Source organism: Gopherus evgoodei, chromosome 21 (genome assembly GCF_007399415.2).
Source record: "Gopherus evgoodei ecotype Sinaloan lineage chromosome 21, rGopEvg1_v1.p, whole genome shotgun sequence".
Lineage (NCBI taxonomy): Eukaryota > Metazoa > Chordata > Testudines > Testudinidae > Gopherus > Gopherus evgoodei.
This window is the reverse complement of record NC_044342.1, coordinates 6,641,571-6,665,411: the sequence shown is the minus strand read 5'-3', so window position 1 is coordinate 6,665,411 and position 23,841 is coordinate 6,641,571. Positions and strand designations below refer to the sequence as shown.

Here is a 23,841-nt window from a genome sequence, read left to right as displayed (position 1 = left end):
TCACCTCATTCTCTCTATATCTCTGTGATTCTCCTTTTTTTCATTTTTCTGCAGGCACATAATTCTCCCTTCTGGATAAAAATGACTCTCTACTTTCATTCCTGATGCCTTTTCATTTTTATTTCCTTTACATTTCTTTATATAGGGTTGATTCTGATCTCAGTTGCACTTGTGTAAATCCATATGACGCTGATGTAATATACCCTGGTGTAAATGAGATCAGGAAACACCCATGATGTGTGTTTAGGGTTTTTGTTTGTTTGGTTGGTTGGTTGTTTTGGGGTGGGGGAGATGAACCCATGGTTGAACTCTAAACATCGTTCATTTCCAATCTATTAATTTTCTATTGTGTCTTGTAGATTTGTTGATGTGACACTGATGTGATAAAGATACTTCAAAATTGGAGCTTAAAATTCTTTATTTAGAGTTCAAGAGAGCTTATGGGACTTAGATGGAACATTTCTGTACTTCAATAGAGTTCCATGTTCTTGGTTCATCTATATTGGAAGCTCAACCTCTTAACAATATGAGTCTTCCTCTGTTTATTGACAACTTCATTTTTCCAGTGGAAAGATGCAGTGGCAGGAGGTTACCTACTCCAGCTTTCTGCCAGTTTAAGTGACAGAACAACCTGACTGTGTGTACTCCATCATCATATATTGGAAACTCAACGTCTTAACTTCATTTTTCCAGTGGAGAGATGCAGTAGCACGAGGTTACCTATTCCAGTTTCCCAGCAGTGTAACCGACAGGACAACCTGACTGTGTGTACTCCATTAATATTTAATGGTTTTGTGTTTCTAGATACATATTATGGAGAAAGCAGAAGGGAGAAATGAAACCCTGGTCATGGATTTCATCCTCTTAGGGTTTGGGAATGCCCCTGAACTGCAGCCCCTTCTCTTCCTGCTGTTTCTACTGATCTACATTATGACCATGGTCAGCAACATCCTCATCATTATGCTAGTTGTGGTTGATCAGCACCTCCACAGCCCCATGTACTTCTTCCTGGGGAACTTGGCCTGCTTGAAGATCTGCTACACATCCACCATCCTGCCCAGGATGTTGACCAGTTTCCTGACTGGGGACAGGACCATTTCTGTTAAGTGCTGCCTAGTGCAAACATATTTTTTTGCTATCATAGTAACAACAGAAAATCTGCTGCTTGCAGCAATGTCTTACGATTGGTATTTAGCAATATGCAATCCACTACATTATGCTGCTCTGATGAATGGCAGGGTTTGTTTCCAGCTAGTGGCAGGATCCTGGGTATATAGTTTTCTGGTCGTTGGCACACTAAATTATTTCTTGTTCAAATTAACATTCTATGGTTCCAAAGAAATTGATAATTTCTTTTGTGATTTTTCACCCATGATAAAGCTGTCTTGTGGTGACACCCAGACTCTGCAACTCGCCACATTTACTGTGCTTACCATAGAGACACTTGTGCCTTTGCTACTGACACTGACATCCTACATTCATATCATCACTGCCATTCTGAGAATCCCTTCCAACACAGGGAGGCAAAAGGCCTTTTCCACCTCACCTTACTGTGGTGACCATTTTTTACATGAGTCTGGTTACTGTATATGTGTTTCCACCAAGCAACACTCCCAAGGTCCTACACAAAATATTCTCTGTCTTCTACACAGTCCTGACTCCCATGATCAACCCTGTTATCTATAGTCTGAGAAACAAGGAGGTCAAAGAGTCCCTGAGAAAAACTATTCTGAAACAGGTTGCTTTCAAAAACAGGCATAGAATCTTAAAGGGAAAATTTTAGCCTGTATAAAATACAGATGCACTGAGATATTTTCTTAGACATGGCCCATTTCATTCCTTGAGAACAGAGTTACCTCTTTCTTTCTTTCTTTCTTTCTTTCTTTCTTTCTTTCTTTCTTTCTTTCTTTCTTTCTTTCTTTCTTTCTTTCTTTCTTTCTTTCTTTCTTTCTTTCTGTTACTCTGCTACTTTTTGAGCATTCATCTTTCATACAATTCATGCACATTTCTTTATACAAAACTTGATACTGTAAGGCCTGGTCTACACTATGAGTTTATACCGATTTTAGCAGCGTTAAACCGATTTAACGCTGCACCCGTCACACAACGAGGCCCTTTATATTGATATAAAGGGCTCTTTAAACCAGTTTCTGTACTCCTCCTCGAAGAGAGGAGTAGTGCTGAAATCGGTATTACCATATCGGATTAGGCTTAGTGTGGCCGCAAATCGATGGTATTGGCCTCCGAGTGGTATCCCACGGTGCACCATTGTGACTGCTCTAGAAAGCAATCTGAACTCAGATGCACTGGATAGGTAGACAGGAAAAGCCCCACGAACTTTTGAATTGCATTTCCTATTTGCCCGGCCTGGAGCTCTGATCAGCATAGGTGGCAATGCAATCCCAAATCCAAAAAGAGCTCCAGCATGGATCGTACGGGAGATACTGGATCTGATCGCTGTATGGGGAGACAAATCTGTTCTATCAGAGCTCTGTTACAGAAGACAAAATGCCAAAGCATTTGAAAAAAATCTCCAGGCTATGATACAGAGTCCACAGTACAGTGCTGTGTGACAAGCGTAAAGGAAAGCCAAAGAATCAAATGGACGCTCATGGAGGAAGGGAGAGGGTACTGAGGACTCCAGCTATCCCACAGTCCCCGCAGTCTCCAAAAAGCATTTGCATTCTTGGCTGAGCTCCCAATGCCTGTAGAGTCAAACACATTGTCTGGGGTGGTTCAGGGTATATCTCGTCAATTTACTACTGAAAGAAAAGGGAAAAAAACATTTCTTGACTTTTTTCAATGTCACCATATGTCTACTGCATGCTGCTGGTAGACACAGTGCTGGGGCAACAAACAGCAGCATCCTCTCCCCTCCCTTCCCTGGTGGCAGACGGTACAGTGCAGTAGGAGGACTGGTAGCCTTCCTCGTGATCAGCCCTTGAGTGCTCCTGGATGGCCTCAGGTGAGGTCGGCAGGGGGCACCTGGGTAAAAATAGGAATGACTCCCAGTTATTCCCAGCAGATGGTAGAGAACGGCTGGTAACCGTCCTCATCATAGCAACTGGGGGCTGAACTCCATCAGCCCCCCTCCCTCTTTAAGTCTAAATAAAAGATTATGTCCTGCCTGGACTGTCATAGCAGCTGGAGGCTGCCTCCCCCTCATTTTATCTCACTAAAAAGTCAGTGTTTCTTATTCCTGCATTCTTTATTATTTCATCACACAAATGGGGGGACCCTGCAACGGTAGCCCAGAAGGGTTGGGGGAGAAGGGAAGCAACGGGTGGGATTGTTGCAGGGACACCCCCTTGAATGGCATGTAGCTCATCATTTCTGTGGGATCTGACACGGTGCGGCTGTGCTGTCTGGTTCTCTGATACACTGGTTCTCTAGTACACTTGCCCCATATTCTAGGCAGGACTGACTCTATTTTGAGATACAACATAAACATTTTTGTCTTTGCTCCCCAGCCGATCTCAGCGAAGGTCATCCAGGAGCACCCATGACAGCAGCAGATGGTACAGAACGACTGATAACCGTCATCTCATCGCCAATTTACAGTGGAACAGCAGGCAATACAGAACAACTGGTAACTGTCTCTGCTACCTTGCAAAGGCAAATAAATGCTGCTGTGTAGCGCTGCAGTACCGTCTCTGTCAGCAGCATCAGTACACATATGGTGACAGTAACAAAAGGCAAAACGGGCTCCAAGGCTGCCATGCTATGGCGTCTGCCAGTGCAATCCAGGGAAAAAGGGCACAAAATGATTTTCTGCCGTTGCTTTCATGGAGGAAGGAATAAGTGACGACATTTACCCAGAATCACCCGCTACACTGTTTTTGCACCATCATGCATGGAGATCTCAGCCCAGAATTCCAATGGGTGAGGGTGACTGTGGGAACTATGGGATAGCTACGGCATAACTACCCACAGTGCAAGCTCCAGAAATCGACGCTAGCCTCGGTACATGAACGCACACCACTGAATTATTGTGCTTTGTGTGGCCGCGTGCACTCGACTTTATACAATCTGTTTTACAAAACTGGTTTATGTAAAATCGGAATAATCCTGTAGTGTAGACATACGGTTTGAGACATTCTTTTAGAAAAGACACATTTCAGTAGAGCACTCTACTTCAGTCATCCATACATGAACACTACTGCTCAAATTCTGCAAGGAGCTTAATATCTTTTGAGTGCTTCTGAGTCTTTTCCACACCTACTGATGATGCCAATGACATTCATTCTCCAGTGATTAGGCTCATCTGTTGTCAATTAGTCCTCTGAAAAATAGGTAAACAATATTGTCACTGCAGCGAGTAAAGAAATTTGGTTGCGCAGTATTCTCTGCAGATCTGTAGCTGGGTAACCAAAACATGAAAGTCTGTGGAGGTTTAAGAATCTCAGTGTCCTGCCATGTGAAATTTCCTGCCTATTCATCCATCTTTGTTCGGTGAAGGCAACATTAACATATCTATTTTTATATCAATTCTGATATCAATATAGATATTGATACATGTAAAATGCTAACAGAAGATATTTGGCCAAAATTTTCAAAGCTCATAAGACCTGATTTCCCTCCCTCATCCAAATAAAATGAATCAATTCAAACGAACAGGAAATGAGCACCGAAAAGCAGTAGGCAACTTTGCCAATCTCAACCTAAATGCTATCACATGGGCCTCCTTCCCCTCACACAGTAACACACTATACACATACAAATATTTACTGCTAAGGTTTGACTAAAAAGTAAATTAAAGAATACATTATCACTGAGTCTTCCTGATATTTTTATTCTTCCTCCAAATTTTTGGGCCCTGTTTTTTGCCAAAAAACATGGTCATTTCCCTGTTGTCCTTTTAACTGTTTAGGTGCCCATTGGTCCCCTGACCACCCACTTGCAGTTCTCTGATGTAGGGACATATAGTTTGCATAGATGGAGATATTTGTAGTTTGTGGCCTCATGAATCAGGCTCTGTTTGGATGAATAGTGGATTTGTTCAGCCCAAAGTGGTTCATGAATTTTACTCAAATCAATCAAAATCTTTCAGGATCTACCCCCTTTATAACATTTAACCTGGTGGTTAGAGCACTGCTGTGCGGGAGGTTGAGGGGGGGTATGTGGAAGACCCACATTCAGTCTTCTCCCACACCGGAAACAAGTGCACGGGGCTATGCAACACTTTCCTCACAAGCTTTATCTCTCTCTCTCTCTCTCTTTTTCTCTCTCTCTCCTCTTAAAGTGGTTCCATTTGGTATAAATAATGAAATAGTTATTGAAAGTGGGGTTTGTACTTCCATCTCCCACCCCCAAGTGGACTACACAGTCATCCTTGGACTTGCTTTCTGGCCTAATGACTATTCATTCTCATCATGAATGAATAACGCGGCTACCACTCTGATACTTGACACCATGCTGAATGTGTTTTCCAGCAAGGGATGGGTGTCTTATGGTTAAGGCACATCTGAGAATTACAACTTTTCATTTCTCTTCCTAGATCAGACACCTACTCCCAGTAGGCCAGAAACTTTGTAACAAAGTAATTCATCCTTATCTAGAATGTGGTGTATTGAAAACTGGGTTAAAATTACAAGCTACTACTCTGATTGTAAAGGGTTTTTCTGGTCCCGCTTGCAGACTGGGGAGCTCTGTATGGAAACATATCACATATTCATATAATCATAGGAAGATTAGGGTTGGGAGAAACCTCAGAAGGTTATCTAGTCCAACCCCCTCCTCAAAGGAGGACCAATCTACAAATAAATCATACCAGCCAGGGGGTTCTCAAGCCAGGTCTTAAAAACCTATAGAGATGGAGATTCCACCAGCTTCCTAGGTAACCCATTCCAGCACCTCACCACCCTCCTAGTGAAATAGTGTTTCCTAATATCCAACCTAGACTTCCCGCACTGCAACTTGAGACCATTACTCCGTGTTCTGTCATCTGCTACCACTGAGAAAAACCTAGCTCCATCCTCTTTGGATCCATCCTCCCCACCCCTTTAGTAGTTGAAGGCTTCTATCAAATCCCCCCCTCCCCCCCACACTTTTCTCTTCTGAAGACTATACAAGCCCAGTTCCCTCAGCATCTTCTCCAAAGTTATGTGTCTCAGCCCCCTGATCACTTTCCTTGCCCTCCGCTGGACTCTCTCCAACTTGTCCACATACTTTCTGCAGTGAGAGGCCCAAAACTGAATGCAATACACCAGTGCTGAATAGAGGGGAATAATCACATCCCTCAATCTGCTGTCAATGTTCCTTCTAATGAAGCCCAATATGCCATTAGCCTTCTTGGCATCAAGGGCACACTGTTGATTCATATCCAGCTTCTCATCCACTGTAACCCCTAGGTCCTTTTCTGCAGAACTGCTGACTAGCCATTCGGTCCCTAGTCTGTAACAGTGAATGGGATTGTTCTGTCCTAAGCAGGGCTGGCTCCAGGCACCAGCTAAAGGAGCAAGTGCTTGGGCCTGTCAATATCAGGAAGGGGCATTCCAGCCGCTATTGGGGTGGCAGGTCTGGGTCTTCGGCAGCAATTGGGAGGCGGGTCCCTCACTCCCTCACAGAGGGAGTGGAGAGGCTTTTTTTTTTTTTTTTTTTTTACAGCTTGGGGCAGCAGAAAACATGGAGCCAGCCCTGGTCCTAAATGCACTTGTTCTTGTTGAACCTCATCAGGTTTCTTTTGGCTCAATCCTCTAATTTGTTAATCACACCAACACTTCCTTCATGTCCCAGATATCCTCATGGAGTTGATCACATCCCTGTGCTGAGCTGTTCAATAGAAATGAAGTCTGGATTCTATGAGGTGAAGGGAAATCACTGATTGTCTTACAGGGCTGGGGCCCAAAGAACTCCTACCTGGTATAAGCTGAGAGGTAGGGAACAAAGAGCTATGGAGACTTATCAAAGCGGAAGAGGTAGCCCTTTTGTTAAACACAAAGCGACAGTCCCTTTGCTTGTCAAAAATCTTTGATTTCTTTCTTTCTTTCTTTCTTTCTTTCTTTCTTTCTTTCTTCTGTATGGAGAACTTCAAAAGCAGGTTCCCCCCCAGGTTACAGTGAATATACAGCAAGGATACTGCACCTTGCTATCTAGCCCTTCTCTCAAACATTGACGTGTTTCTTGCGATTAACACGAGGATAGCCCCATCCATTCTTCACACTTAATCCTCTGTGCTTTTCCACTTGATTCTGTAAAATGATAGCGTGCTTCTCATTTCCTTCAAAATTTCGCTTTTATACATAATGGCTGCCCACTGAAATGACTTTTCCCTTGCTGCTGCAATTGATCTGCAAAGGGATTTATTTGTCAGAGCAGTTTGAAGATATTTAGCCCACTTGCTTTACTGAAAGCTCCCTTTGATTCTTTATTTTGTCTTTCTTTCTTTTTTATATTTGTCTAGTGAGAGGTAATAGATAGCAATTATTCCTTTGAGGTTAAGGGAAGGAGAGCTGAATTAGGTGGCCCATGCTAGGAGATTCGCTATGCAGATACAATTCACATAAAGTAGAATTAAAAAATAGAAAAAATAATACATTTATAGAAAGTGCAAATAAATTTAAAATAATAATAAATAAAATACAAAAATATTAACAGACTTAAAAATAAAATAATAAAATATGAAAAAGTAAAGTAATAAAAATTAGAAAATACAATAAAAACAATAAAAAGTGAAAATAAAATGAAATAAAACAAAATATAGAAATGACAATAAAATAAAACAGGATATACAAGTAAAATATAATAAAAAGCAAAAAATATAAATATTAAGAAAAACACACAAGAAAGAGAAAAAAGAAAGTAAATAAAAATAAAGTACCATTTTAAAACGGAGGGAGAGAGTCCATGGGACTTGTGCTCCTCTATCACAGATGAGGAGTTTTGGTGTGTGCGCCATCCTGAGAATCTCATCCGCCATAGAGAATCAAAAGGTCTTTTCTACCTGCTCCTCTCATCTCATGGTTGTTACAATTATCTATGGGGCCCTGATGCACAAGCCATATGGGCAGTGGTTCTCATATTTTTGTACTGGTGATTCCTTTCACATAGCAAGCCTGTCATAAACAGATAGCTAAGGGTTAATGTCTCTTTCACCTGTAAAGGGTTAACAAACAGTGACCTGCAACACCTGACCAGAGGACCAATCAGGAGAAAAGATACTTTCAAACCTCGTGTGGAGGGAAGCCTTTGTGTGTGTTTTTGGGTTTGGCTTTGTTCTCTCGGGGTCCTGGACGAGACTAGAGGTGCAACCAGGTTTCTGCCAATTTCCGTGCTACAATCTCTTATCTATTCAGAATAGTCAGTAAGTAAAAAGGCTGTTAAAGTCTTTTAACTTGTTTTTCTTATTTGCAGATGTGTACTTGCTGGAAGTAGCTTAAATTGTGTTTCTGCTGGAGAAAGCTTCTTTCTATTGTCTATAAGCTATAAAAACCCTGTATATTTACCATCTTGATTACAGACACAATTTTTATGTTTTTCCTTCTTTATTAAAGTTTTCCTCTTTTTTAGAATCTAAGTGATTTTTTTGGTTATCTTTTGTAAGACTCCAGGGAAGGGAGTCTGCACTCACCAGGGAATTGGTCGGAGAAAGTATAGGGAGGAGGGAAGAAAAACCTGCTCTCTGGGTTTATCTCTGTATCTCTCTCCAGGGAAGAAGGGAGGGGGAAGAGGTGATTCAAGGAGTTGAATCACGGTGGTCTCCTAGTGTACCCAGGGTGGGAAAGAGCTGAGATGAAGAAAAGGAGGGGGAAGGGAAATGGTTTATTCCCCTTTGTTTTGAGACTCAAGGAATCTGGGTCTTGGGGGTCCCCAGGGAAGGGTTTGGGGGGACCAGGGGGTATCAGGTCCCAAAATTCCTGATTGGTGGCAGCGCTACAGAATCTAAGCTGGTAATTAAGCTTAGGAGAATTCATGCTAGTACTCATATTTGGACGCTAAGGTTTAGATTTGGGAATTATACTATGACAAAGCCTCTGAGTGTAACCCCCCCCATTCTAAATTTAAAACACTTTTTCATATACTTAACACCATTATAAATGCTAGAAGCAATGGGGGACTTGGGGTGGAGGCTGACAGCTCTCAATGCCCCCTATAATAATCTTGTGACCTTCTGAGGGGTCCCAGCCCCCAGTTTGAGAAACCCTGCATAAGGGGGATGCATGCTGGTGAGCCATGCTTCCACAATCCCCCTTCCACAACGACGCTGACACGTGTGGCAAACCCACTTTTCAACTCTGAGCTCCAGAGGTGTGGAGGTGTCTAACCAGAGGTGAAAGTGAGCCAGTCCGGTCCGACACGCCATGCCGGACCGCATCGACTTCTGCAGTGGGGATTTAAAGGGCTTGGGTTAGGCTGAGGCTGACATTTAAAGCGCTCCTCCGAGCTCCCTGATGCGGCAGGGAGCCTGGAAGAGCCCTTTAAATCCCGCCTGCAGCTTTGGCAGCTGTGCTGGTGCCAGCATGTAAAGGGCCCGGAGCTCCATGGAGGCTGGAGCCTTGGGCCCTTTAGTTCGCTCCGGGGGCTCCCAGCCACCTCTGCAGCTGGGAGCCACCTGGGTGATTTAAAGACCCTGGGACTCCCAGCCACAGCTGGTGCCCCAAGGCCTTTAAATCTTGTGGCCCCGCCTCTTCTGGTTGAGGCCATACCTCTTCTGGATGAGGACAGCCCACCCCCCAGGACTCCGTTTGTACAGGTAAGTCCTGTGAGTTACTTTCACCCCTGTATCTAACAATGAATCACCTGGCGGGTGTAAAGGGTATGTCTGCACTATAGATGCCTGTCTACACTTAGAAGTTAGATGGACCCAGATATGTCCTTCCGGGCTGTGAAAAAATTCATGCCCTGATTACCGTAATTAAATCAACCTAACCCCTGGTATAGATGAAGCTAGTTCAGCAGAAGACTTATTCCACTAAACTAGCAACTGCCTCTCAGGGAAGTGGATTAACTACATGGAAAACATCCTTCTGCCAATGAAGGAAGTGTCTACACTATGGTGCTACAGCTAACCAATAGCTATACTGGCAGAGCCCCCTCATCTAGACACAGCAAATGCTGAGAGAAGGAGTTTTTCTGCTGGAACAGCAATTCCTGAATGATGTTAGCTGAGCAAACAGAAGCCCTCTTCTGTCTACATATCTGTGTCTACCCCAGAGGTTTTGTTGGTTTAGCTGTATTGCTTGGGGGGTTGTGGTTAAGTGTAGACCAAGGCTCTGATCACATAATTGGTCTGAATTTGGAAGAGGTCACCTGACAAAGAGAATTGGAGGTTATAAAGAGGAGTCTCTCACCAGTTATTTAAGAAAGAAAGTAGAAGAACTACCGGGCTCAGAGATAGAGATTCCATGATTCACAGAAAGAGCCATGAACTGAGGAATGGGAATCCTGGGTACCCTAAGGGACTCCTTACCAAGCCCTAAGAATGCCCCAGATGGGTGAGGAAACTGAGGCAGGGAAATGCATGTAAGTTTTTTATTGTTTTCTCTATCACAGTGTATTTCTTGTGCAACCTAAGTAAAGAATAATTATGTTTAGAGACTTTTGCAAAGCCTGTGCACCTCTGTGCTTCATCTGTCACCTGCCCCTGGAGTTATCCATAAACTCAGAGCTGCTATATGGGTGGAGTTCTAGCATGGAGTGTGCTTGCCCAGCCTTGGTTCCAAACAAGCCCATTTTTTCCTGGATTCTTTTATTTAGCCACTGAACCAAAAAAGTAATTTTTTGCTCAGTTCTAATTGTCAGGAATCTAATATCTCTAAAGACCTGGTGACACATGGCTTCTGAATACAACACTATCTGGCACTTTGATGATTTAGGTACAAATATGGATTACCCAAATCATCTGTACATTAGTATATATTAGGCACAAATAGTATAGCAGTTATATAGCTTAAATTGGCCTACACCTTAAGTCCATTCCTATTCCCTTATGGTACGTATCCCATAACTCCTTGCATTATCTTAAGTCAGATTTGGCTGGAGTAGATAGGACAGTTGACCAAAAAAGGACATATGATTATGTTATCATAGAGACAGGTAGGGAAATGTTTTCACAGGCCTGTACTGGAATAACCCGAAGAGGACAAAACATATGATTGTACTGCCCTAGGAGAGGCCAGGGCCGACCGGGGAGGAGGGCAAATGGGGCAATTTTCCCCAGGCCCCATTCCCCACAGGGGGCCCCAGGAGAGTTTTTCGGGGCCCCTGGAGCGGGGTCCTTCACTCGCTCTGGGAACCCCGGAAAACTCTTGTGGGAACCGGGCCCCCGGAGCTTCCTCTGCTCCCGGTCTTCGCCGGCGGGGGGGTCCTTCCACTTCAGGGCGAAAGGACCCCCCGCCGCCGAATTACAGCCGAAGCAGGACCCGAAGCCAAAGTACAGCTGGGTCTTTGGCAATACTTTGGCGGCGAGGGGACCTTCCGTTCCGGGACTCACCGCCAAAGTGCCCCGAAGACCCGCAGCGGGGGCCCTTCGCAACGGAATTACCACTGAAGACCCGGCTGCACTACTGAGGCGGGTCCCACATCAGCGATAATTCAGAGGTAGAGGGGCCAACATCGCAGGTCTTCGGGGCACTTCGGAGGGGGTTCCAGAGCAGAAGGATCCTCCTCCTCTGAATCACCGCCGAAGCGGGGGTCCCCCACCGTTGAATACCCCAGGCCCCCGGAAGCCTCTGGGCAGCCCTGGTAGAGGCCTAGCAGGTGCTTTCATGCCCTTTGGTACTTGAAATGCATCTGTTCAGACCAAGGAGAGAAGGGGTACAGCATGGTAACAAAAAACAAGGTATAACTCTGATTAGTTTCGAATGATGTGGTACAGCATCTGTTACTTGTAAACAGGACAGGTATACAAAGATGGGCATAGCAGTATAAATTTGAGAGCTCACCTTCTGCATCAGGTGAATGTAACATGACAACATGAGATGTCTAGCTTGGAGATTGGTATCATACAGAACCTTTTTCCTGCACTATATTATTACTGGTTTGTAGCAATAAACTTGATTGACATTGATTACTTGGTCTATTTAAAGTAATTTTAACGAATCAAAGTGGGTGAAACAATTTATTTTATGATAAATAAACACTAAGTAACATTGTATTGGTTGCAATATAATAAAAGAGCAAATGGTATCGGCTGGACTGGTTTGTGCATGTCATCAGATCAATATCTCCCCACGAGTCAACTTCCCATCACGAACCAGCCCCCTGCTGTATAAATTGTCATCCTGTTAGTAGATACAAAATAGAAGCCAAACCATTGTTTGTCTCACCATGGCTCATATGGCTCATATGCACCAACATCTTGCATCTTATAATAAAGAGCTGGGTCCAGAGCCATTTCTAGCTCAGGGAAAGACTCTCAGGGCACGTCTTCACTAGCAACATTAAAGCGCTGCCATGTCAGTGCTATCATGACAGTGCTTTAACATGACTATGTAGTCGTGGCACCAAAGCTAGGAGAGAGCTTTCCCAGCAGTATAAAAAACCACTCCCACAAGGGGAGTTGCTACCAGCACTGGTGCATTGTTGTGACGGGATCCCCCTGGGGTGCAGCCTGGGACTGTGGAACCACTGTGTCCCCTGAATTCTCTCTAGCCTGGTCTGTCTCTCACAGTACCATGCTAGTGATCAGTAGCAAGGCCCTCCAGGCACTGTGATCACTCAGCACAACAGCATGTGGAGCCCCTCACCCAGATAGATTACACAAGTGCTCCCAGAGCCACTTATGCATCTCATAGAGAAAGGCACCAGAGCCAAATTCCCCCAGCTCCCAGCACCATACCCCAGGAATATACTATATTGCACTGGTTAAGGCCAACTGAAATGATTAGGGGTTTGGAACGGGTCCCATATGAGGAGAGGTTAAAGAGGATAGGGCTTTTCAGCTTGGAAAAGAGGAGACTAAGGGGGGGATATGATAGAGGTATATAAAATCATCAGTGGTGTGAAGAAAGTGAATGAGGAAAAGTTATTTATTTGCTCCCATAATACAAGAACTAGAAGCCATCAAAGGAAATTAATGGGCCGAAGGTTTAAAACAAATAAAAGGAAGTTCTTCTTCACACAGCACACATTCAACCTGTGGAACTCCTTGCCTGAGAAGGTGTTGAAGGCTAGGACTATCACAGCGTTTAAAAGAGAACTGCATAAATTCATGAAGGTTAAGTCCATTAATGGCTATTAACCAGGATGGGTAAGGAATGGTGTCCCTATCCTCTGTTTGTCAAAGAGTGGAAATGGATGGTAGGAGAGAGATCACTTGAGCATTGCCTGTTAGGTTCACTCCCTCTGGGGCCCCTGTCATTGGCCACTGTTGGTAGATAGGATACTGGGCTAGATGGACCTTTGGTTTGACCCAATATGGCCATTCTTATGTTCCTATGTTCTTGTGTCTTCTTCTCAGTGTCTTGGCTGCTTGCAGCATAGCTGGGGCCAGGAGAAAGGCCCAGTATGTGTCCACTCCACCTGTTTTATAACCCCACTCCATGTGCTTGGGCAGCACAAGCCCAGGCATGTCTGGGGGCATTGCTGAGCCATCCAGCAAAGTTGAGCAATTCCCCTAGTGTGGCCTCATTCAGGTGAGTCATTGCATTATAGCTCCCTTGCTGGACAGTGGCTGTTGATGGGTTGTTTGACACCCCACCAGGTACAAGACATGCTTTATAAGTAAAATTATGATTATATGAAATTGAGGAATAATGGGGTTACAGTATGCTCCTCCAAGGTAGAGAATGTCACAATTATTGACACTGTTTTTTCACACCCCTGAGTGAGAAAGTTGCAGTGCTGTGAAGTGGCAGTGTAGCCAAAGCCTCAGTCATTTATTACAAGGGGTTTTGTGTCAGGCCCCATGCGGGCAAAGGCAACAGTTATTTTTCCGTGTCTGATATGGGCTACCTTCACGTTTTACAGAACAGTAATCCACCTCCACCTTTCCCATCCCACATCCACAATATAGTCCCTTGCACTTTGGGAGAAGCAGCCCCCTGCTCTTTCAGCAAAGACCAGAAGGATGGGTGTAAGTTAGGCCATTTGGCATCAAAGTGGGGATTGCCAAAAGAGCATAGAAAAGTTAGGTGCTCAATTCCCTTTGACATTCAAAGGCAGTTGGGTGCCTAAGTCCCTTAGGGTCCTGCAAAAACCACAGCCTATGTCAACAAGGAATTAAAACTTTGTTCAGGTGGCAGCTTAGGGTTTTTCTTGGCCTGCTATTTGGAGTTCCAGCTCCAGAGATCAGACTAACCTGGGAGCTTTATCTAAGATTTTTTTTCACTTGGGAGCATTTAGTTTTCTTCTTCCTATAAAAAATGAATTTATATCGGTTCCTTTTTCCCTATTATTCTAACAAATCTACTCATCCAATATATGGTATGAACACAGATTTCCATTGAGATCAGAAGTTCTGTCTGCATTAATTTCCTTTGAAATGAGACATTCCTTTTTCTTTTTCCTTTGTCTTTGGGGTCAACGGTTCTCCTGTCTCCATTATTTTCCCTTTGGAATCAGTTGTTTTCCATGACTTCCCCTGAGGTTAATTATTGGACTGTTCTTGTACCATTGTTTTTCCTTTCCAAAAACAAAGATTAACTTTCCTCTATGCAATATTTTCAAATTCCCACCAGCAGAAATATCAGGGGAGATTACATCATTTCATCTGAAGGAGAAATTGCTAACCAGGAGAGACATTAATTTCTGTGAAAGGGAATAATAACAAAAGACACCAAGAAGCACTGTAGGATCCAGGCATCTAGATAGGAACCCAAAGCTCAGTTTTCTGAGATAATTGAAGAGTGTCAATAGTAGAAGACAATGGAAAAGGTAGTGCAAAGACTATAATCTTATCTCAGAAAATCTGAAGGAAGGGTTAAGGCAAGGGTGCAGCTGATACTAAATCATCAGTGTGAAAGTTAAAGCAGCGCAGTAAAAAATGAAATAATCTGATTTAGAAAAAAAAATACCTGCTCAGGCACCCCCCATATAAAACAGAACAGGATTGCTTGTTTAATCCAGGGGGATAGTAAATGAAGGTAGATGTTGCGACACTGCCCACCACGTTCTTCCAAGTGATATTGTTATGATATGATTATAGCATAACTATTATGGCTTTTGTGCAAAACAGGTCATTTAAACTGTCATTGGAAAAGTTATGATTTCCTGAATATGATTTTCCTGTTTGTATGCAGGTGTCATTTTTGTATTTGAAGTTATGAATATTGACTATGTATCTATTTCAAATGAAAAGATGCTATTAGTCTAGATAGTTGGTTGGGAAGGGTCTATTCAGGCTAATGTCCCATGAGGGAAAACAATAAGCCTTAAGAGAAGCTTATCTCCTACCCGGTGAGTCTTTCTAAGAACACTCCAGAGAGCCTGTAATTAATGGTTGCCATGACTCTACAAAGGCAGGTGACCAGGCCACATGACCCTGGACACCATCTTGGGATCTCTGTATTTTTCCACAAACTGTTCTGGGAACCAAGTTCTGAAACAAAGGCTCCCCACCCCATGCTAAAGCTATATAACACAGGGAGTAATATCCTTGGTTCTTCTTCACTGCCGACACAAGAGGACAGCTGGAAAGAACTGAGGGACAAAGACTGAATAGTATGAAGTGCTGGACTCAGGCTAAAGCACTTTCTAACCTGTGAATGGGAACCTGAGAAACCCAAGCAGCAAAGCAAATGCAGCTTGTGCCAAGAGAATTTGTCAGACTGCTGGTATTATCATCAGGGTGAGAAACTGGTCATTCATAGTCACTCTAACCAGTGTTTTATGCTTAGTTTGAGTTTTTATTTATTTGCTGGTAATCTGCTTTAGTCTGTCTGCTGTCCCTTATAATCACTTACAGTCTATCTTTTATAGTTTATAAACGTGTCTGTAGTTTCACCTAAAGCAGTGTGCCTTTAAGTGAAGTGTCTGGGGAAAAATCTCAGCTGGGTTAGGATAAGTGTCCATATTTCTCTTCACAATGAGAAGTGAACTGGATAACAAATTTGTATTGGTCAGTTTTTTGACCAGGGCAAGGCAGTATAGCTCTGAGGTCTTTGGTTGGGGAACTGCTGGTTATCTTGACTGTAGCTTCACTGTTGTTGGTTCATGCAGTGGCTGGTCAGAGAGCTGCATGTAACTGCAGCTGGGTGTGTCCCTACCTGTGTGAATGCTGGAGGAAATGTAGGACCAAGAGTGAGCCTAAAGCTTGCCACAACAGCACAGTGTGAGAGGGAGCCCAGACTGGTAGGTCACAGTGCTCCAGGAACTCCAGTTCCAAGTAGTGCTCTCAGGGTGAATCCATCACAGATGGGTTATAACAAAACATGCCTAAGAAAAAGCAATGAATGACTCTCAGATTTTAAATATAAGTATGGCCATACTGGATCAGACTAACGGTTCATCTAGCCCAATATTCTGTCTTCTCATCTTGGCCAATGCCAAGTGCTTCAGAGGGAATGAATGGAACAGGTAATCATCAAGTGATCCATTCCCTGTCACCAATTCTCTTTTTCCTGTATCATATTATTACTGGTTTATAGCAATAAACTTGACCGCTATTGATTATTTGGTCTCTTGAATATTTTTTATAATGAACCAAAGTGAGTGAAGCAATTTACTATGCCATTCATCAACACTAAGTAACATTGGTTGTAATATAACTAGAGAGAGAATGGTATCTGTTGGACTCGTTTGTGCACATCATCAGATCAATTCTCACCCAAGAGTCAACTCCCCATCACCACCCAGCCCCCTACTGTGTAAGTTGTCATCCTGTTACTAGATTCAAAAGAGAGGGCAAACCATTCTTTATCTCACTATAGCTCCAATGCTCCAACATCTTGTATCTTACAGTCATGAGCCAGATTGAAAGTCCTTTGTACTTAAGGGAAAGACTCTCAGTCATTGACTACAAAGGGTTTTGTTTCAGTCTCCAAACATAGGGTCTCCTTGGGGCTACGGTTACGGGCAAAGGGAACAGTTATTTTCTCCTCATCTGATATGGGCTTTGATCCATGTCTCCACTGTCCACTGTCTAAATAAACAATCACAAATGACATTCTTGTTTATAACACAGCAATCAGCCTCTACCTTTCCCATCCACCATATACAGCATATTCTCTCATGACAATATTCCCTTTAATTTCTTCCATCTATGTACGGAATGATTTTTGTAATGTGCACCAATATCGAGTTCATGTGAGGATGTGTGCTACCAGTAGAAACAAAAAACCTAGATACCTAGATATAATATATATTTTTTTAAAAAATTGCCATATAGATAATTACTCCATTCAGAACAGGTTAGGCATTTTAGAACTCACTGCTCAAATAATTCAATTTAAGAATAATAGTGAAGTAAAATTATGAAATGCATAGACCACTCAAAAAGTACAACAACTGCACTTTGAAAGGATAAAATTAAAAGAATATACATGCATTGCAGGAACTAAGAACAACAACACATGTTGGGAAGTGAGTCTGAAAGAGACACAATGTGTGTGTGTGTGTGTGTGTGTGTGTGTGTGTGTGTGTGTGTGTGTGTGTGTGTGTGTGTGTGTGTGTGTGTGTGTGTGCTTCACTGGGAATGAACAGAACAGCTGATCACCAAGTGGTCCAATCCCTCTCACCTATTTCCAGCTTTGGCAAACAAAGACTAGGACACCATCCCTGTCCAATCTGTCTAACAGCCATTGGTGAACCTATCTTTCAGGATTTTTTCTAATTTATTGACTCCTTTTGTGTGTATTTTATTTTTCACCACTTGAGTTTATTCATAGATACATAGACTCTAGGACTGGAAGGAACTTCGAAATCGTCGAGTCCAGTCCCCTGCCCTCATGGCAAGACCAAATACTGTCTAGACCATCCCTGATAGACATTTATCTAACCTACTCTTAAATATCTCCAGAGATGGAGATTCCACAACCTCCTTAGGCAATTTATTCCAGTGTTTAACTACCCTGACAGTTAGGAACTCTTTCCTAATGTCCAACCTAAATCTCCCTTGCTGCAATTTAAGCCCATTGCTTCTTGTTCTATCATTAGAGGCTAAGGTGAACAAGTTTTCTCCCTCCTCCTGATGACACGCTTTTAAAAACCTGAAAACTGCTATCACATCCCCTCTCAGTCTTCTCTTTTCCAAACTAAACAAACCCAATTCTTTCAGCCTTCCTTCATAGGTCGTGTTCTCAAGACATTAATCATTCTTTGTTGCTAATCTCCAATTTCTCCACATGTTTCTTGAAATGTGCTGTCCGGAGCTGGACACAATACTCCTATTGAGGCCTAATCAGCGCAAAGTAGAGCGGAAGAGTGACTTTTCATGTCTTGCTCACAACACACCTGTTAATGCATCCCAGTATCACATCTGCTTTTTTTGCAACAGCATCACACTGTTGACTCATATTTAGCTTGTGGTCCACTATAACCCCTAGATCCCTTTTTGCTGTACTCCTTCCTAGATAGTCTCTTCTCATTCTGTATGTGTGAAACTGATTGTTCCTTCCTAAGTGGAGCACTATGCATTTGTCTTTTTTTAATGTCATCCGGTTTACCTCGGACCATTTCTCCAATTTGTCCAGATCATTTTGAATTATGACCCTGTCCTCCAAAGCAGTTGCAATTCCTCCCAGTTTGGTATCATCTGCAAACTTAAGCATACTTTCTATGCCAATTTCTAAGTCGTTGATGAAGATATTGAACAGAGCCAGTCCCAAAACAGACCCCTGCTGAACCCCACTTGTTATACCTTTCCAGCAGCATTGGGAACCATTAACAACTACTCTCTGAGTACGGTTATCCAGCCAGTTATGCACCCACCTTATAGCAGTCCCATCTAAATTGTATTTGCCTAGTTTATTGATAAGAATATCATGCGAGACCATATCAAATGCCTTACTAAAGTCTAGGTATTCCACATCCACCACTTCTCCCTTATCCACAAGTCTCGTTATCCTGTCAGAGAAAGCTATCAGATTGGTTTGACATGATTTGTTCTTTACAAATCCATGCTGGCTATTCACGATCACCTTACCACCTTCCAAGCGTTTACAAATGATTTCCTTAATTACTTGCTCCATTATCTTCCCTGGGACAGAAGTTAAACTAACTGGTCTGCAGTTTCCTGGGTTGTTTTTATTTCCCTTTTTATAGATGGGCACTATATTTGCCCTTTTCTAGTCTTCTGATATCCCTCCTGTCTCTCATGATTTTCTAAAGATAATAGCTAGAGGCTCAGATGCCTCCTCTATTAGCTCCTTGAGTATTCTAGGATGCATTTCATCAGGCCCTGGTGACTTGCAAGCATCTAACTTTTCTAAGTGATTTTTAACTTGTTCTTTTTCTATTTTATCTTCTAAACCTACCCCCTTCCCATTAGCATTCACTACACTAGACATTCCTTCAGAGTTCTCAGTGAAGACAGAAACAAAGAAGTCATTAAGAATCTCTGCCATTTCCAAGTTTCCTGTTACTGTTTCTCCCTCCTCATTGAGCAGTGGACATACCCTGTCCTTGGTCTTCCTCTTGCTTCTAATGTATTGATAAAAAGTCTTCTTGTTTCCCTTTATCCCCATAGCTAGTTTGAGCTCATTTTGTGCCTTTGCCTTTCTAATCTTGCCCCAGCATTCCTGTGTTGTTTGCCTATATTCATCCTTTGTAATCTGACCTAGTTTCCATTTTTTATAGGACTCCTTTTTATTTTTTAGGTCATGAAAGATCTCGTGGTTAAGCCAAGGTGGTCTTTTGCCACATTTTCTATCTTTCCTATCCAGCGGAATAGCTTGCTTTTGGGCCCTTAATAGTGTTCCTTTGAAAAACTGCCAACTCTCAGTTATTTTTCCCCTCAGTCTTGATTCCCATGGGACCTTATCTATCAGCTCCCTGAGCTTACCAAAATCTGCCATCCTGAAATTCATCGTCTCTATTTTGATGTACTCCCTTCTACCCTTCCTCAGAATTTCAAATTCTATGATTTCATGAGCACTTTCACCCAAGATGCCTTCTACTTTCAAATTCTCAACAAGTTCCTCTCTATTTGTTAAAATCAAGTCTAGAACAGCTTCCCTCAAGTAGCTTTTTCAACCTTCTGAAATAAAAAGTTGTCTGCAATGCAGTCCAAGAACTTATTGGATAGTCTGTTCCCCGTGATGTTATTTTCCCAACAAATATCTAGATAGTTGAAATCCCCCATCACCACCAAATCTTGGGCTTTGGATGATTTTGTTAGTTGTTTAAAAAAAGCCTCATCCACCTCTTCCACCAGGTTGGGTGGCCTGTAGTAGATTTCTAGTACCACATCACCTTTATTTTTTACCCCTTTTAGCCTAACCCAGAGACTCTCCACACTTCCGTCTCCTATGTCCATCTCCACCTCAGTCCAAATGTGTACATTTTTAATATATAAGGCAACATCTCCTCTCTTTTTCCCCTGTCTATCCTTCCTGAGCAAGCTGTACCCATCCACACCAACATTCCAATCATGTGTATTATCCCACCAAGTTTCAGTGATGCCAACAATGTCATAGTTGTATTTCTTTATTAGCACTTCCAGTTCTTCCTGCTTATTACTCATACTTCTTGCATTTGTATATAGGCATCTAAGACACTGGTTTGATCTTGCCTCCCAGTTTTGCTCTGACCCTCCTTTCTCTCTGCCATTACAGTCCACGCTCCCTCTTCTTTCCCACACATCTCCAAGGTCTCCATGTTCCCCACTTACCTGTGGGCCTTGTTCACTTATCCCCGTTGAACCTAGTTTAAAGTCCTCCTCACTAGGTTAGCCAGTTTTATTGCTTGTTAACATTTTGAAACAAAAATATAATCTCACTTCTCTGTGCATATGTGTCTTTCTCCAATTCCATTTTTGTGTCACATACATTCCTGTTGCACCAGTGTCAATGTACCGTTGCCACTCCTGGTATAGAAATAGTTTATATGGGTGCATCATAAATCAGTGGACGAAGAGCTCAGAAACTAGGACATATTAAGAATTGATATATAAAGATATACCAAGAAGGCCACATCTGGAGTAGTGCATCCAGTTTTGAGTCCCCCACTGCAGAAAGGGTGTGGACAAATTGGAGAGAGTCCAGCGGAGGGCAACAAAAATGATCAGGGGGCTGAGGCACATGACTTACGAGAAGAGGCTGAGGGAACTGCGCATGTTTAGTCTGCAGAAGAGAAGAGTGAGGGGGGATTTGACAGCAGCCTTCAACTACTTGAAGGAGGGTTACAAAGAGGATGAAGCTCAGCTCCTTCTCTGTGATGGCAGATGACAGAACAAGAAGCAATGGTCTCAAGTTGCACTGGGGGAGGTCTAGGTTGGATATTAGGAAACACTATTTCACTAGGAGGGTGGTGAAGCACTGGAATGAGTTACCTAAGGAGGTGGTGGAATCTCCATCTTAGAGGTTTCTAAGGCCCGGATTGAGAGCGCCCTGGCTGGGATGATTTAGTTAGGGTAAGTTCGGCTTTCAGCATGGGGTTGGACTAGATGACCTCCTAAGGTCTCTTCCAACCTAATCTTCTACTATTCTATGAGTCTAAGTGTGTAGGATAAAAAACAGGAAGAGATATCAGAGTTATTGAGTCTGATACCTTTGGTTTAATAGCAAGGATCTGCTAATTCTCTTTAAACTTATCTGTATTTTATTGCTCATAAAATTTTGAGAAATAAACTCTCTCTCTCCATATATTCACCTCATTCTGTCTATATATCTCTGTGATTCTCCAGTTTTTCAGTTTTCTACAAGCACATCATTCTCCCTTCTGGATAAATATGACTCTCTGCTTTCTTTCCTGATGCATTTTCATTTTTATTTCCTTTACATTTCTTTATTTGGGGTTGGATTCTGATCTCAGTTGCACTTGTGTAAATCCATATGATGCTGATGTAATATACCCTGGTGTAAATGAGATCAGGAAACAGCCCTTGATGTGTGTTTAGGTTTTTTGTTTGTTTGTTAGTTTTGATGAGGGGGGGAGGTACCCTGGGTTGAACTCTAAACATCTTTCATTTCCAATCTATTAATTTTTTTATTATGTCTTGTAGATTTGTTGATGTGACACTATGTGATAAAGATACTTCAAAATTGGAGCTTAAAAGTCTTTATTTAGAGTTCAAGAGAGCTTACGGGACTTAGACAGGACATTTCTGTAGTTCAATACAGTTCCATGCTCTTGGTTCACCTATATTGGAAGCTCAACCTCTTAATGATACGAGTCTTCCTCTGTTTATTGACAACTTTATTTGTCCAGTGGAGAGATGCAGTGGCACGAGGTTATCTACTCCAGCTTTCTGCCAGTTTAAGTGATAGAACAACCTGACTGCGTGTACTTCATCATCATATATCGGAAACTCAATGTCTTAACTTCATTTTTCCAGTGGAGAGATGCAGTGCTATGAGGTTACCTACTCCAGTTTCGCAGCAGTGTAACCAACAGTAGAACCTAACTGTGTGTACTCCTCCATTAATATTTACTGGTTTTGTGTTTCTAGATACATATTATGGAGAAAGCAGAAGGAAAAAATGAAACCCTGGTCGTGGAATTCATCCTCTTAGGATTTGGGAATGCCCCTGAACTTCAGCCCCTTCTCTTCCTGCTGTTTCTACTGATCTACATTGTGACCATGGCCGGGAACATCCTCATCATTATGCTCGTTGTGGTTGATCAGCACCTTCACACCCCCATATACTTCTTCCTGGGGAACTTGGCCTGCTTGGAGATCTCCTACACATCCACCACCCTGCCCAGGATGCTGGCCAGTCTCCTGACTGGGGACAGGACCATTTCTGTTAAGTGCTGCCTAGTGCAAACATATTTTTTTGCCATCATAGCAACAACAGAAAATCTGTTGCTTGCGGCAATGTCTTATGATCGATATTTAGCAATATGCAATCCACTCCGTTATGCTGCTCTGATGAATGGCAGAGTTTGTTTCCAGCTAGTGGCGGGATCCTGGGTATATAGTTTTCTGGTCAATGGCACATTGAATTATTTCCTGTTTCCATTAACATTCTGTGGTTCCAAATACATTGACCATTTCTTTTGTGATTTTTCACCCATGATAAAACTGTCTTGTGGTGACACCCAGACTCTGCAACTGGCCACATTTACTGTGTCTACCATAGGGACACTTGTGCCTTTGCTACTGACACTGACATCCTACATTTATATCATCACTGCCATTATGAGAATCCATTCCACCACAGGGAGGCAAAAGGCCTTTTCCACCTGCTCCTCTCACCTCATTGTGGTGACAATTTTATACATGAGCGAGATTACTGTCTATGTGTTTCCAACAAGCAACACTCCCAAGGTTCTGAACAAAATATTCTCTCTTTTCTACACAGTTCTGACTCCCATGATCAACCCTATTATCTACAGCCTGAGAAACAAAGAGGTCAAACAGTCCCTGAGAAAAACTATTCTGAATCGAGTTGCTTTCAGAAACAGGCATAGAAGCTTAAAGGAAAATTTTTAACCTATAGTAAAATAGAGATGAACTGATATAGTTTCTTAGACATGGCCATTTCATTCCTTCAGAAAAGGGTTACCCATTATTGACCATACTCTTTCTTTCTTTTTTTCTTTCTTTCTTTCTGTTACTCTGCTACTTTTTGAGCATTCATCTTTCATCATACTGGTCAGGCATGACTTGCCCTTGGTGAATCCTTGTTTACTGTTCCTGATCACCTTCCTCTCTTCCAAGTGCTTCAAACTGCATTTCTTTAGGACCTGCTTCACAATTTTTCCAGGGACTGAGGTGAGGCTGACCAGTCTGTAGTTCCCCGGATTCTACTTCTTCTCTTTTTTAAAGATGTGAACTATATTTGCCTTTTTCCAGTCATC

General features: G+C 42.6%; 2 protein-coding genes across 2 annotated transcripts; both read left to right on the top strand.

The window, feature by feature from the left end:
* The first annotated feature begins 813 nt into the window (after positions 1-813).
* Positions 814-1,783, top strand: LOC115637828 (olfactory receptor 1030-like). The gene is given in 2 exon segments (XM_030539447.1): positions 814-1,541; positions 1,543-1,783. Coding segments are annotated over 2 exon segments (969 nt in total).
* Positions 1,784-22,495: 20,712 nt separating this feature from the next.
* Positions 22,496-23,473, top strand: LOC115637975 (olfactory receptor 1030-like). The gene has a single exon (XM_030539567.1). It carries the CDS (start codon positions 22,496-22,498, stop codon positions 23,471-23,473), a length of 978 nt encoding a protein of 325 aa, XP_030395427.1.
* Positions 23,474-23,841: the final 368 nt, after the last annotated feature.